The sequence below is a fragment of the Neodiprion fabricii genome, chromosome 3 (genome assembly GCF_021155785.1).
Source record: "Neodiprion fabricii isolate iyNeoFabr1 chromosome 3, iyNeoFabr1.1, whole genome shotgun sequence".
NCBI lineage: Eukaryota > Metazoa > Arthropoda > Insecta > Hymenoptera > Diprionidae > Neodiprion > Neodiprion fabricii.
Genome location: NC_060241.1, coordinates 2,340,145 through 2,353,576, shown reverse-complemented (window position 1 = coordinate 2,353,576; position 13,432 = coordinate 2,340,145). Strand labels below are relative to the sequence as shown.

The following is a 13,432-nucleotide window of genomic DNA, read 5'->3' as shown; positions in this document are numbered from 1 at the left end:
TTAATTAGTAACTAATAATAATATCTCTTACAAAAGACACTAGCACAACAACAATAGATAGATGAGAAAGAACTTTTCAGTATACCCATAAGTTATAAACGATATTTTATATCATCTAAAAGATTAAAAAAAAAAAATTTATTCTAGGTCGACAAAGAAAATCTTACAGTTGTTTTACACACGCTCATTCCTACTTAAAGTCAGGTATACGCACAAACACTTACATACACACAAGTTTAGCAGTTGCTCACATATATTTATATTACTACATTGATAGCTGGTAAAAGACTACCAGAATTTTTATAGCTCTCGAGGTACAGAAAAGAAACATTTTTCAGAGCTTAAATAGCCGAAGTGAGGTAAAATTTTTCAACGCACACGATTCTCAATTTTATCATAGCGGTATAATATATTAATATAATTTATTAATCAATAATGCGCTGTCGAAAAGAAATAAAACGGAAAGAAAAAAATTTAAACAATACAGTGTACCACTCAAGCTTAGTTCTTATTGCCTACGCATTCATAATTTATGATACAGTGCACATATTGAAGTTTTGGTACGACAATTCAAGTTCTGAATTTGGATACGAAAAAAATTGTGTACAATATACACATTAAACTATCAAATTAGGACGTGATTGTATGGGATTTTTAATCCTGTAACTTCAATGAACCTAAAGCTGCAAGAATGCGATGATGAAACTAAGAAACCAATCAATTCTCTCTTTGTTTTCACAATGCTTCGATTAATCGAGACCTCCCTTTGATTTTAATGCTTGAATTCAAGTTTCATATTGACGTTATGTTTCATCAAATGACGATAATATTGTAACGCCAGGCTTTTGTGACTTGAACATTTCAACACCTTCTCGAGTTACGGTAGTTCCCGTCACGTCCAAATATTCAAGGCTAGGTGCATTCGCGGCCAAATGTACTAGACTTTGATTCGTTACTCGTGGATAGTTTCTGAAAGGAAAGATGTTAATTTTGTTCCAACTCATCACCATTATTATTCACTTAGACTTTTATCTCCAGCACAATTGAATCGAACTTACCGCACTACCAATTCCTTGAGATTGGGATTGTTTACAACACGCCTATCCACTTCGACGAAAATCATATCCTGTATATTGTTGAGAATTGTACGATCGCAAACGTAGCTTCCTAAAGCGCAAATAGCTCGATCGGATACGAGACATCGTTCGAAATCAAAGTACGGCACGATGCGTCTCTCGTCTATTAATAACTGGAAAATGTTTTATACATATCGAAGGTTAGATCCCGTTTTTTTCTGACAAGGCAAATAGACTCAGGGTTGTAATTTATCTTACCCTATCATTATTTACCTCCAAGATATTTTGATCCTCGAACACTCTCAAGCGCGGGTCTGTCGAATGCTGTTGAGGTGGCCTGTAGGGCCGTGGCTCATGCTCGTAGCAATAAACTGGTCTCGGCGACCGTGGACATTCCAAGTACAAATGCGTCAATGTTTTAGTGCTGCTGAAACAGCATATCTCGCTATCCCCCAGTCCAGTGTCTCTAAGATCTAAAATCTGTTGGGAGTCGAGTGTAAATTTCGTGGATCAAAGAAATTCGGCAAAACTACGAGAGCAATCGATCGTTATTTCTGATGGGTGATATTCATAAAAATTACCTCCAACGATTTGAAACCAAATCTGGTAGCCAGGCTTGCGTAAGCGACGCATTCGCCGAGTCGATAACAAGAATCCAGTCGAAGTTCTTTCAGTTTTACCATCTTGCTTATCACCATCAATGAATGTGGATAGAACCAGTTGCATTTGCTCAATATCAGGCACTGTAATTTAGACAAATGTTGAGTATTTCAACGATTATTTGCCTGTTGAAAAACCTGAGATGAATATATATAATATTACCGTCAAGTTGGGCATGTGAAAGTCCATCCTGAAAAAGTAGGATTTGTCGGTTTGCAAATGGTGCATCCTGCAGCCTTTGAGTGAAAGTTTTTCAATCATTTTGGGAAAGTCTGTGATTTGTATCTGTTGCGAGAAGACATGAGCAAACAAAGACATTAAACCGATAGAACAGTGAAATTGTTTATCCTTGTAACATTGAATCTACTCATCGACTTACTTTATCAGCATCAATATCGTATTCTTCCATAGTTAATTCCTTGAGTTGACATGTTGCTCGTATTGCACTAAAAAAGCTTTGGCTCAATCCTCGATGCTTATTCGATTGCAAGTTACCGCGTATTCTCAGTCTTGTGGTCATCGGTCTAAAAAACTTTACATACTTTTCTAGATCCTCTAACAGTGTCGGAGCCGTTCGAAAATCGACGCAATTACTCCACAGCGTTCTGTCCCTTGTTACTTGCTCCAAACGTTGGCAACACCTTAAAGCATTTGTACGTCATAAAAATACAAATACAAATATCAGACGAATCTGTAGTAAATTCACGCTTACAAGCTCAGAGCCATGAGATCTTGCGGATGGAGAAACTTCATGATATTCAGTAAAACATCATCGGAGAGATTGAGAAGCCGACATTCTAGATAGTCATTATCACTGTCCCCGGAATTGGCAATCCTAGGCCTCTTGTACTCGTTACTGCTCGACGGTTCAGGGGAAAGGGATTTGCTTCGTTTAACTTTCATCTTGCGTTTGCACCTGATTGGGAAACAAAAAAATTGCATTTTTAAAAGGGAACTATTGAAAAATGGGACAAAGGATACGCATCTAAGTGTCTGATAGTTACATATGGCAAACAAAATACTGATAGTAATAAGGATCAGAAGATCTATAATTGGGGATGCCGGCTTGAAACATGTTCAATAAATTATTAAGTTATTGCAAAGATGTTTCCGAGCAACACAAAGAACGTAAAGGATTGCTAAGTTCCTCTTCTGCCAAAGTTGGACGTTGAACTAAAGTTAAAAAACACAGTTTAGGGAACAGCCCGATCTAATTTCAACTCACGGTTAACATCCTCCAATAAACATGTGTTTGGCTAAAGCCCAAAAAAGAGCAATATATAGCAATGTACAAGTATTCAACACATTTATTTAGTGCTCTTTAGTTTCAACTAAATTTTCCTTTGTTCAACGTTGATTACGGTCCAACAGGATCTCATCGAGTTCTCGAAATCCTTGCGATTTATTATCAATTGAAGAAGAGATTTTGGAAAAACTTTCTTCATTTCATTTCCGTATTTCAATTATTTGATGTTAGTAATCAAAAGCCGCAATCAGTAGGAATCATACCAAGGAATCCGAGTCCAACTGTCGTTCTTCTCGTGACCTCCGATACCGTAACTATAACTTGAGTTCGAATAATATACTCAACCCAAGGAAAGTAGCTGCGGCGATAACTGTTCACGAGCAAAATTCCCAGACTTGATAACCCGAGGCACCAGGCTTCTAAAAAAAAAAGGAGGAAATTTTCTCTACAATACCGGACATAGTTGAGGAGAAGTGACAATTGCCAGGAAAGTGATCAGCGATTCTAAGGTGGGAAAAACCGATGAGATAGAGCGACGAGCGGAATCGACTAGTCATTGGATTGGGTTTGAGCCAACGTTTTGTGCATTGTTAAAATATTCATTACAATAATGCAATTGAATGTTTGCAAACGGATCGCATTGGAACTGTGAAGGTCTCAAGAATCTGAGAGGCGTAATCAATGTAAACGTGATCTGTGGATTTAGAATATTTCGCATCTCCGCTATTCGTTCGGTCATTGGCAAAGGTTGTTTGAATAGCGATATACGCAACGTTTTCGATACTACGTAGTTCTGAGGTGAAATAAATATGTAAATGGACCAAAATAACTATCAGAGTTAATTCACGGTACGTAGGTAGTTGCGGGATGATCAGATGCTCGGTTGACAGAGATCGAACAACGAACAAAAAAAACTCGCTATTCATTCAGCCCCGTGATATTTGGTAGTAAACGGTCCAAAAAAAAAAAAACATACGCGAAGAATCCGAAACATTGAACTGCGTGTGAAAAAATACTACACATATCCGAAAGGTGAATTTATTCTCTCCTCTGCCCTCCTTTATCGTTATCAGGCAGTGTGCAACATAACCTTGAACCGTTTCGCCTAAGCAGTCGAATCGACGGCTCAAAATATGATAACCAGCAAAAGAGAATATCGCATTATCGCCTCCCTGAGCTCTTACATCGATCAATTATTCTTAAATTATCGTTTTTTTCACGTTTTCAGCCACTTTCACGGTAATTCACATACGAATATTATTCAGATTACAGAAAAAAATACACCTTGGGCCCGATTATAATATATCTGCGCGTGTGTGCATCTGTATATGTATATCAATATGCAATAGCCGCTTTGTGCGTCGTACACGCTGCCACTTTCGCCACATCATGCAAAAAGAACCCATTTATACATCAATATTTCAGAATTCTATTATCTTTCAATAGTTTCAGAATTTTTGAGATCTTTCTTCTCGAGGGTAGTATTTCAATGGCTGATTTGATTTCATCCGAAATGGTAGTTTCGAAAATATATTTTGACAGCTCGGGTCGGTAAGTTGATATAAGATCCCAGACTTACCGACTAGCCATTTCAATTGTTACACAGATAGAAGTTAGAGTCAACAACAGGAAAACGAAAAGGATACATTACAAAAATGATAAGACAAAGTAGAATGATTCCTTGAGTATAGTTAATTAATATTTTAATCTTATATTGACTGTATACAATTTATATAACATAAAAGTTCGCGAATCCATACATAGCGTTTGGCAATATCGCTGAATACGCAGTTCCCAATTTTTTTTTATAATTATTATTCATTAAAATAACTAACCGTAGATTATAATAGCCGAGTGATTATTGTTTTACATATTTTGAATTTCATTGAGAAAAATTTTCGACGCTTAATTTTGTTACTTTGCTTCTTTGTTTTGAAAAGTAAGTAATGTAATGTATACTTAATCCACGATCAGCCACTCGGACGTGATATCAAGTATGTAAATATCTATATATGTATAGAAAATCAGTGCCGTGTACCCTAAATTCATTATCGAAAACTTTCGTTATCAATTTTCTTTAGGCACCGATTCCAAACACAATGAATGTGTGCTAATGATTTCGTCTTTTAAATTTTCTCCGCTTTCTCGCTATCTTTTTATCTCTCTCTCTCATTCTGTCTGTCTTATTTCGTTACTTACAATATAATGTAGGTATGCATGTGTATATATTTATGCCAGTGTACATTATAATCGTAGGATTACCGTAGCTCAAAGTGACGACAAAAGTCGCATAGCGTGTTTACTACGAAACCAGAATACGACGTATCAAGTACACCGATCAAAATGGGGATAAAAAAAGTACTTTTATCTACGATAAACTCTTTATTCATCGTCGCAAGCCACTAAAGTATCCTCTTTGAGCCAAGCAAACCTGGATTCAGATACCTATATCTATGTACATACAGTATCCATCCATCATTTGAAATTTTTTTTTTCTGGTACCTATAAAAGTAATAGCATCAGCTTTATAATTGTTTCTCTTGAAAAACGAACAAATTATACCATGCAAATTACTTATTGATTGTAAGATAAATTTGAAACGCGTAGAGAATTTAATCATAACTACGTCAAATAATAATAGTATAATTGAAGTTAATATGCTGATACTATTGACACTACTAGGTACAGTTACAAGTTAAACGTGGATTCATAGATAGTACATCAGACTGTCTTCATTTGTTTTAAAGATCAATACGATCCGGAATAACAATTTCCTATTTACAGGGTCATATCTATAGCAGCAGCAACAGCAGCAACTTACCAGGCACATATCACAAATTCAAATCCTAACAGTAATAGAAAATGAAGAAAGAAAATCATATCATTTTTCCAGCTCGAAAAAAAATATGCGAATACAGATACCGACAAAGAAATTTCTTGTTCACATTTTCATGAAAATTCAAGGAAAACACGAATCTGGCAAATTTTGTTCGAAAAAAACAATACTCTACGCTGTCATGCTTCTCTCTGTTTATGTGTATATATATAAAGGAAAATTTTCGTCGATTTTGGTCACGATGGACATTTTTACTTCAAAATTTATTGCCCTTGCGACCGGGCCCAGCCCCGACCGTCACCAGGCTACTGTTTTAACAAAAGAAAAAATGTTTGGCAGGACATTTCTTTTTTTTTGTTAAAATAGTAGCCTGGTGATGTCGAGGCTGCGCCCGGTCAAAACGTCGCAAAGACAATAAATTTTGAAATCAAAATGTCTGTCATGACCAAAATCGACGAAAATTTTCCTTCATCAAGCCTCCTTGGTCACGAACGCTAAATTGTATACATACATACATATATATAAATATATATACATGTGTATATATATAAAAAAATTTGTTTATTTTTATTTTTTACTACGCCACTGACGTAGGAATTGATTTGAATATTATAAAGTTCTAACTATAGATAACATATGTTGAATTTCCACAATTTCCTCTTCAACTTGATACACTTCTCCGTGGTTGCGTTATACCAAAATTCGGGATATTTCATCAACGATACCTGATAACAGCGAGTTATTGTCACTTTTTCCCTCAATCATCAAGGTCCCCTTTGAATTCTGAAAGAGGCAGGGAAAAAAACAACAAAATATTCAAAATTATCGGTATGTGAATGGTGAATAAAAAATGATAATCGTGAATACTCACGTTATGTTTTAATAATAGGCAAACATGGTGTCCCTTCAAGGAATGTCCATAAAGAGATGCGGTTTGATCGATCTGTTCGACTAGAGTAACGTTGCATTTTTGGCAAACGGTATTTAACAGTTGTGAGAAATCTTGTCCGCTAGATTCAACTTCGTTTTTTATTTTCTCAGTCAACTGACCGCTGCTAAGTAATTCGGTTAGAATATCTTTGTGAGAAATATGACCGATCATAAAGCTGCTGCATGGTAATGTCAATACAAAGTCAAGCTTCTCCTGGGAAGTTCCCGACTCTCCTTCTATCATGTATGCCAAAGTACCTCGTAACTTTTGTGTAAACGTTACATCCGACACAGACATCGTGAATTGTGTCACGTTGTTGGAATTGGGCAGTAATTGAAATCGCGTTTTCATTTCGAACTCGTCACCCGCCTGAAAATCGGGAAAATTATGGAAGTGGTACAAGATAAAATGAAAAAAAAAAATTAAGTGTATATTCAAATTTTTAACTCACAGCTCGCAACAGCTTCAATGTCGCGGTATCGGAGATGTTAAAGTCAAATTCTTTCAAAAGGTTCGTTCCGATGTTCGCGACGACTAGGAGAATAACGATCTTGTCAGCTTCGTGAGGTAATTGTTTGACGTCGTAAGTGAGTTTGACCGTTTTATCAGTCGCTAGAATTTTGTAGGAAGAATTTTGATCCGTCGAATCAAACTGAGACGGAAGATTCGTTGACGGACTATCAAACCTGTTCAAAATTGTGTTCAAAGACGGCAAAATTTCTTTGGACGGAGTTGAAATACCGGCTGTTTCCTCATAGCCAGACGATTTCTTATCTTTGCTCAACTTGGAATCGTCTTTAGCTTTCCTAGATTTTTTTTTATGCTTACTTGTTTCATGGTCGCTTTTATTTTTACCCTTGTTCTTAGAACTCTTAGATCTACCGCCCTCTTCTTTCTTATCAGTTTCTACTTTACTCGGCATTTCCATGTAATCGCCGCTACCCACTTTCTGATTTTTCTCTGGTGAAGTATCGCTTGCCAACCACAGATCTATGCTATTTCCATTCTCTTCCGCTTTCTTAGTCGTCGGCTGCTTTACTTTATTGTGTTCTTTCGCACTTTTGCTTTTCTTCTTGGACTTTCTGTGCTCCTTGTCCTAAAAAACGAAATTGTTTCTCCTCGTTGTTACTTATCAAAGTGAACAAAAAAAGGTTCAACTAATTCGTCTAAGGAACGGTGAATTGTTGTTACCTTGTCCTTTTTACTTTTCTTAACATCAGGCACTTCGTTGGCAAGACTATTCTCAACGATTCTGTGTTCCAGAACTGGCAATCTTTCGTCCTCTCGCAACGGCATGTCCAAGTCGATGTCCAGAGCCCTGTGAGGATCATTCATGTCTCCGATATCGTAATCGTCACCATCGCTCAATTCAGCACCAGGCGGTAACTCGCCTATTCCGGTGTTTACTAACTGCGTAGGGTGAACGGTTTCGTGCTCATCTTCAGAACTGTTCGATCTCTTATCTGGAATGAAAGTAACGATTAACGTGACGAAAAGCAAAATGTAATCACATGAAGGTGCATCTCGTTACTTTTCTTGGACGATTTCTTTTTGCCGCGCCTCTTGTGTCTCTTGTCACCGTCATCTTCGCCGAAACTTATATTCAAATATTTATTTGAATTTGCGAGCCCAGGAACTTCAAGCGCGACAGGTATATTCAACTCGGCAACTGGAATGCTCTCAAAATCGTCTTCATTGTTATTCGAAATATTGTGATAAGACGAAGAGTTTTTATACGTATTACTAGAGCCCTTCAAATAATGGGGATTGTTTTCTTGTTCCAATTTTCTCGCTTCTCGCCTCTGCTGAAGTTCCTCTGATGTCAACTCAACGACGTTTTGTTTGCGGTAAGAATCGCTGGGCCTTTCAGTTTTTACAAATATGTCATTCATATCAAGATCTTCGGAATCAGAGCTCTCTGAAGGAGGGTCGTTGATCCACGCATCGAGGTCAAGACCCTCCGGAATTTGAACCTAGTTAAACAAAAAGTTTAATTGACAATTGAAAATCATTAATCGTTCATGCGTTTGTCTTGTACCTTTCTTTGAGCTTTTGGCGCTACGGGATTCAATTCCCCGACAAACATTTCAGCCAATTCTTCAGCGAGTCCGGAAGTTTCCTTCAAACACTCTAGAAGAACAATTGCCGAACTAGCTCTCTCCTGCACCTCCAAGTCACCGCTGCATACAAAAGCTACTATTTTGTCGCTGAGCGCGTATATCTAAGAATAATTAACAAAGCAACAATTTAGGAAAATAAAATTTCATTAAAGCTTTGATAAATCTGACGAATAATGCCATACCTCCTGTATAGATTTCGTGTCATTTTCTTTTTCCGCTTTGCTCAAAGTACAAGCAATTAGTTTTAGAATGTTGTGTACGTAAACAGCTTGAATGTGACCTGGCAATGTAGAAGCCCTTGATCGCAGCATTGATCGCAAAGTGGCCAAGGGATTTTGCAGCTCACTATAAACAAACGGAAATTTAACATCGTCGATGTCGAACTGCGATTAATTGCACGTATTAAGCGAACAACTAGCCTCGAAAATTCGCCACAAATCCATGCAGCTGCGTACAGTACTTCAGCCATAGTAGCTCTGGGCTGTCCAGTGAGCAAGTGAGCATTCTCCAAAAGCAGAGCACATTGTTGTACAGCAAAGTTTCGAATTGCCTGAACGCGAATAGCAACGTCAAGTAATTGAGTCGCTACCAATTGTCCGTGTTTTGTACCTTCCATCCGCGTAAGCTCAACCAGTATGGAAATATACCTAGATTAAGAAGAAGCGAAAGAATGTAGGGCTGGAAAACGTTTGTTGATGATAAAAATGCTGGACGTTTACCATTCGAAGTACGTGATGAACTGGTAATTGTTTTGCGAGCATATCTGTATGATCTTTGAGAGTAATTCATCCCTGTATGTTGTTCCTTCAGCTTTATCCATGTGTATCATTAATTTCCGTACAATTTCCATTAGATTCTTCTTAGACACCATTCCGTAAAGCAGGTCCAAAGCACGAAGCCGAATGCTCTCGTCTTTGTCATCAAGGCACTGCATTATGAGATCCTTGTGTGCCTGAACGCTCTTTGGATGCGTTTTGAGAATTTTCGACATCGCCAAAAGTCCAAGATATTTCAGATTCTGGTCAGAATCTTCTATCAGTATTCTGAGCTTTTGAACGCATAACTGAATAGAGTCTGAATGATTTGGCATACCCGATGATATCGATATAAGTACAGCTATCACTGTATTGATGCATTCGTACAACAGCGACATTGCCGACGTACTAAAAAATACAGATAAATTATTATCCTGTCGAATGTTTTTTTTGCTTCTTAATGAATTAGCTTTTGTTTTATACAGCTACATATTTTAATTCGAACAAGTAAAAGCCTTTGTAATGTAAAAAAATAAAAAATGTTCTGTTCCGCATTTATCTAAAAATAACTTTTTACAGCCTGTAATCTTTTGAGCTAATAATTCGATTTTTCTATGATATTGTAGTAGCTGGTAGTCCGTTATTAAAAAATTAAGAAAGAAATTAAATAATGACTCTGACCAACGTATTTCAGAGTTGTTAAGGTTTCTTGTGAAAATTTTTGTACTATGTATTTTCGATCCTCTTTCATATAGCAGAGTGACTATTTTAGTTTCAGAAACGTATGTGGCCTCGATCGGCAAGAGAATGAGCTTAAGAACGCATCGCAGCATTTCAGTCTAAGGTTTCAGTATCCACGCGAATGATGTAATAGAATTGACAGCCCACTTCAGTCAGCTCAGGTAAATCGTTTGAATACAATTACAGTGAATCAATACGACGTGTATACATAATATAATATAGCAATGTACCTGTGTATTAGATTGGTAAGGGGTTCTATTAGCTTTTTGCCAAGCCTAGGCTCTAAAGGAGTCAACGCGCCAAACTGTAAGGAAAAACATTGTAACGTTTCTAATGTACAATCAACCAGCGAACATATTTTACAAGTATTGTAACAATGTGATAATCTATGACGACAGTACGATGCACTACTAGGATTGGACATCTAATGAGTAAATTCGTTTTAACTGGGGTCTAAGAATATAATCCCTTCCCCTAGCCTCTGATTCAATTGATAAAATTAAAAAATCAACAAAACACAAGTGAAAACCAAGAATACAAGATGAAAACGATATTTTCTCGTTTTCTCTCTGAAAACTAAACGATAAATAGCAGAATGTGTATATTGAACAACAAAAGATACTCTATGTTATGTAAGATTTTTTAATATAGGAACCTTGATATCAAATCAATGAGGGGCTGTGTCAAGCGTTGACCCATTTTTGGTTCAATGAGAGTTATCGCTGAGAACTGCATGGGAAAAAAAAGAAAGAAAAGATAACAAGATTTTGAAAGAGTTAATTAGACTGTCTCTTCCGTCTTCGACGTTTATATCACAAGTGAATTCAATACTCTATTAAATGCCTGGGCAACTAAACGCGTTTATAATTAAAAAATACTTACGAGCTTGATAATTTTTATTAGCATCCAATTGTTCGTGGATGTAGTCATGAGTTTGAAGAAAACGGGAGCAAGACTGAGATAATTTTTGGGATTTTTTCTGGCTAATTCGCATACAACGTTGACAGCTGCAGACTGAACACCGCTATCTGGATCTTCTAGTTTCTCTTTAAGCCTAGGAAAAGCTGGCCGCAGAGCCTCGGGAAACCGGAGGAAGACTTTATACATCATTAACACAGCTTTCTTTCGGAGATATGGCTTTGTCGACGTTAACAAAGTCATTATGTCGTTTACCAAATCCCGAGCCAAGTCGGGACTAATGAAACACGACAATCCACTCAAAGCCAAACCTGCATCATACTGATTCTGACTGTTCAAATCTTTTCGCACCATATTAGTTGTTAACATCAAGAGCTGAAAAAAATAAAAGAAGGTTTAGCTCAGCCAAATTATCTCAGCCAATTATAATATTATCAACCAATATATTTGTACGGTCAGAAATCCGCGACAAAGAAAAGTTATTGCTTTTTTTTTTAGTTATATACTGCCAAACATTTCGATGGTAAGGATTAAAAATGGTATGCAAGATGTAAAAAATAAATTAAATCTGAAAAGGAATTCTCACTTCTGTATCAGTGTGAAAACTCTGGCTAGCAGCCAAATATCCTATACGTTTATAAGTGAACTTGGCGGATGACATTACTTCGATGATATTGAATCCAGCCCAGCTGATATCGTAGCCGAGCATTTGAAGCTGCGAGATAAAAAATTACACAGTTATCGATAGTTATAAATAGGAGGTTAAGAAGGAGATGAGGGGATTTTGTCAACATGAAAGTAATGTTAACATACGTATGTCAATTTGGCAACAGCATTTGCTTTGACGGCGATATTGTCTTGACGTAGTTCCTGTTTGATCTCTTCCATACATTGTGCGATGTATTTTGCCTGCAAATAGGAAAATTAGATTGTAATACACCGTTAGAAACAGACGATTGAGGTTTCGGTTGAAGGATAGTTTTTTCTTTTATCTCTTTTCTCGTGGCGATAAGGGTATACTAGGTTATGTTTGAAGGGGATGTCGCATCAGGGATGATAAAGGATGGCAAAATTTAGGGCATACCTCATTCTCCTTGTTGTTTCTAATACCGCGGACCAAATCGGTAAGATTCTTATCAAACATTCGCTCAAAATTCCCCTTCACTTTGCGTAGAGCCATTTTTCGATCTTAACGACTAAGCGAAATACGGTTAAAATAACTATCTCTTGCGTATCCTAGAACGAGTTAAAATTTCGTTCAGTATAAATCGCATCAATTACACCCTGATTTCTTTACCGCCGTACATCAAACGAAACACTTTATTTATCAAAAGTCGGTCTCAAGTATCGAAAAGAACGACCATCTTGACCGTCGTTTTTGACAGGTTGGCAGAAGCAGCACACTACACAAAATATATTCACGATTTAATGTAAAAACCAAAACTACATACACTATAGTCACGACTCTCAATAGTTATTTTTATTCGTTCATCTTTGACCACTGCGTACTTATGATTAAAGATGGCCGACTCCGCCAATGCCTCACGGCCACGGAGCATTAAAGCGATAGAAAGAGAGAAAGCAACTAGGGAGTCTGGTTGTCTTTGTCTAATCACGCATGCGCTGGCGTGTCGAAGGTTATTGACACAAACATAACCTACTTCGTACTCTATTCTCTTCACCTCTACCCTCTGCACGACTATCGGTAATGTGAAATTACATGATGTAAATAGATAAAGGTGGGATTTCATGCGCAGCAAAAAGCAGAAGCAGTTTAGTAACTTACTAAATATTACTAGCATCTGTCTAGTGATTTGACGCAGTAGCAGCGCTGCTCATTAAACGTCTTACGTATGCTGCTCTTAATATATCTCCAAATATCGAAGTCGCGTATCTCAAACGCGAGAGAGCTTTAAGAGTCTCGTTCTATAAACAATTCCGAAAAAAAACACTCCAATCCATTTTCATTCGACGCAGAAATATAAAAGAAATAGTACGGAATCTACGAAATCGTAACATTGAATTCGTAGAATTCATGTCATTTCTTTATTTCTGCGTCAAATTAAATTGTATTACAGTATTTCTGGGTCCGTTTAGTTCACGTTTGAGATACGCGGACACCGATATTTGGAGATTTATTATAAGACAG

General features: G+C 37.0%; 2 protein-coding genes and 1 long non-coding RNA gene across 13 annotated transcripts; 1 reads left to right on the top strand and 2 right to left on the bottom strand.

Annotated features, from left to right (window-relative positions):
- Positions 1-8: 8 nt before the first annotated feature.
- Positions 9-4,460, bottom strand: LOC124178926. Of its 10 annotated transcripts, none has more exons than XM_046562740.1 (9): positions 4,167-4,460; positions 3,328-3,401; positions 2,449-2,652; positions 2,116-2,377; positions 1,899-2,021; positions 1,658-1,819; positions 1,335-1,556; positions 1,059-1,249; positions 11-969 (listed from the first exon to the last, which is right to left on the bottom strand). In XM_046562740.1, exons 3-9 carry the CDS (start codon positions 2,637-2,639, stop codon positions 804-806), a joined length of 1,317 nt encoding a protein of 438 aa, XP_046418696.1. In that variant the 5' UTR covers positions 2,640-2,652; positions 3,328-3,401; positions 4,167-4,460; the 3' UTR covers positions 11-803. The 10 variants fall into 10 exon arrangements, with proteins under 10 accessions (XP_046418688.1, XP_046418689.1, XP_046418696.1 ...); XM_046562741.1 differs by having other exon boundaries at positions 4,203-4,460; XM_046562742.1 differs by lacking the exon at positions 4,167-4,460 and adding an exon at positions 3,959-3,976.
- LOC124178929 lies at positions 3,548-11,503 on the top strand. Its single transcript, XR_006869917.1, has 3 exons — positions 3,548-4,014; positions 10,397-10,526; positions 11,373-11,503. It is a non-coding gene; the product is annotated as an uncharacterized LOC124178929 (long non-coding RNA).
- On the bottom strand, positions 4,660-12,710 carry LOC124178923 (AP-3 complex subunit delta-1). 2 transcript variants are annotated; one of them, XM_046562729.1, is made up of 14 exons: positions 12,368-12,710; positions 12,097-12,192; positions 11,870-11,998; positions 11,248-11,658; positions 11,021-11,094; positions 9,589-10,032; positions 9,289-9,516; positions 9,052-9,214; positions 8,788-8,970; positions 8,281-8,722; positions 7,941-8,212; positions 7,201-7,845; positions 6,690-7,118; positions 4,660-6,601 (listed from the first exon to the last, which is right to left on the bottom strand). In XM_046562729.1, exons 1-14 carry the CDS (start codon positions 12,461-12,463, stop codon positions 6,509-6,511), a joined length of 3,705 nt encoding a protein of 1,234 aa, XP_046418685.1. In that variant the 5' UTR covers positions 12,464-12,710; the 3' UTR covers positions 4,660-6,508. The 2 variants fall into 2 exon arrangements, with proteins under 2 accessions (XP_046418685.1, XP_046418684.1); XM_046562728.1 differs by lacking the exon at positions 11,021-11,094 and adding an exon at positions 10,596-10,669.
- Positions 12,711-13,432: the final 722 nt, after the last annotated feature.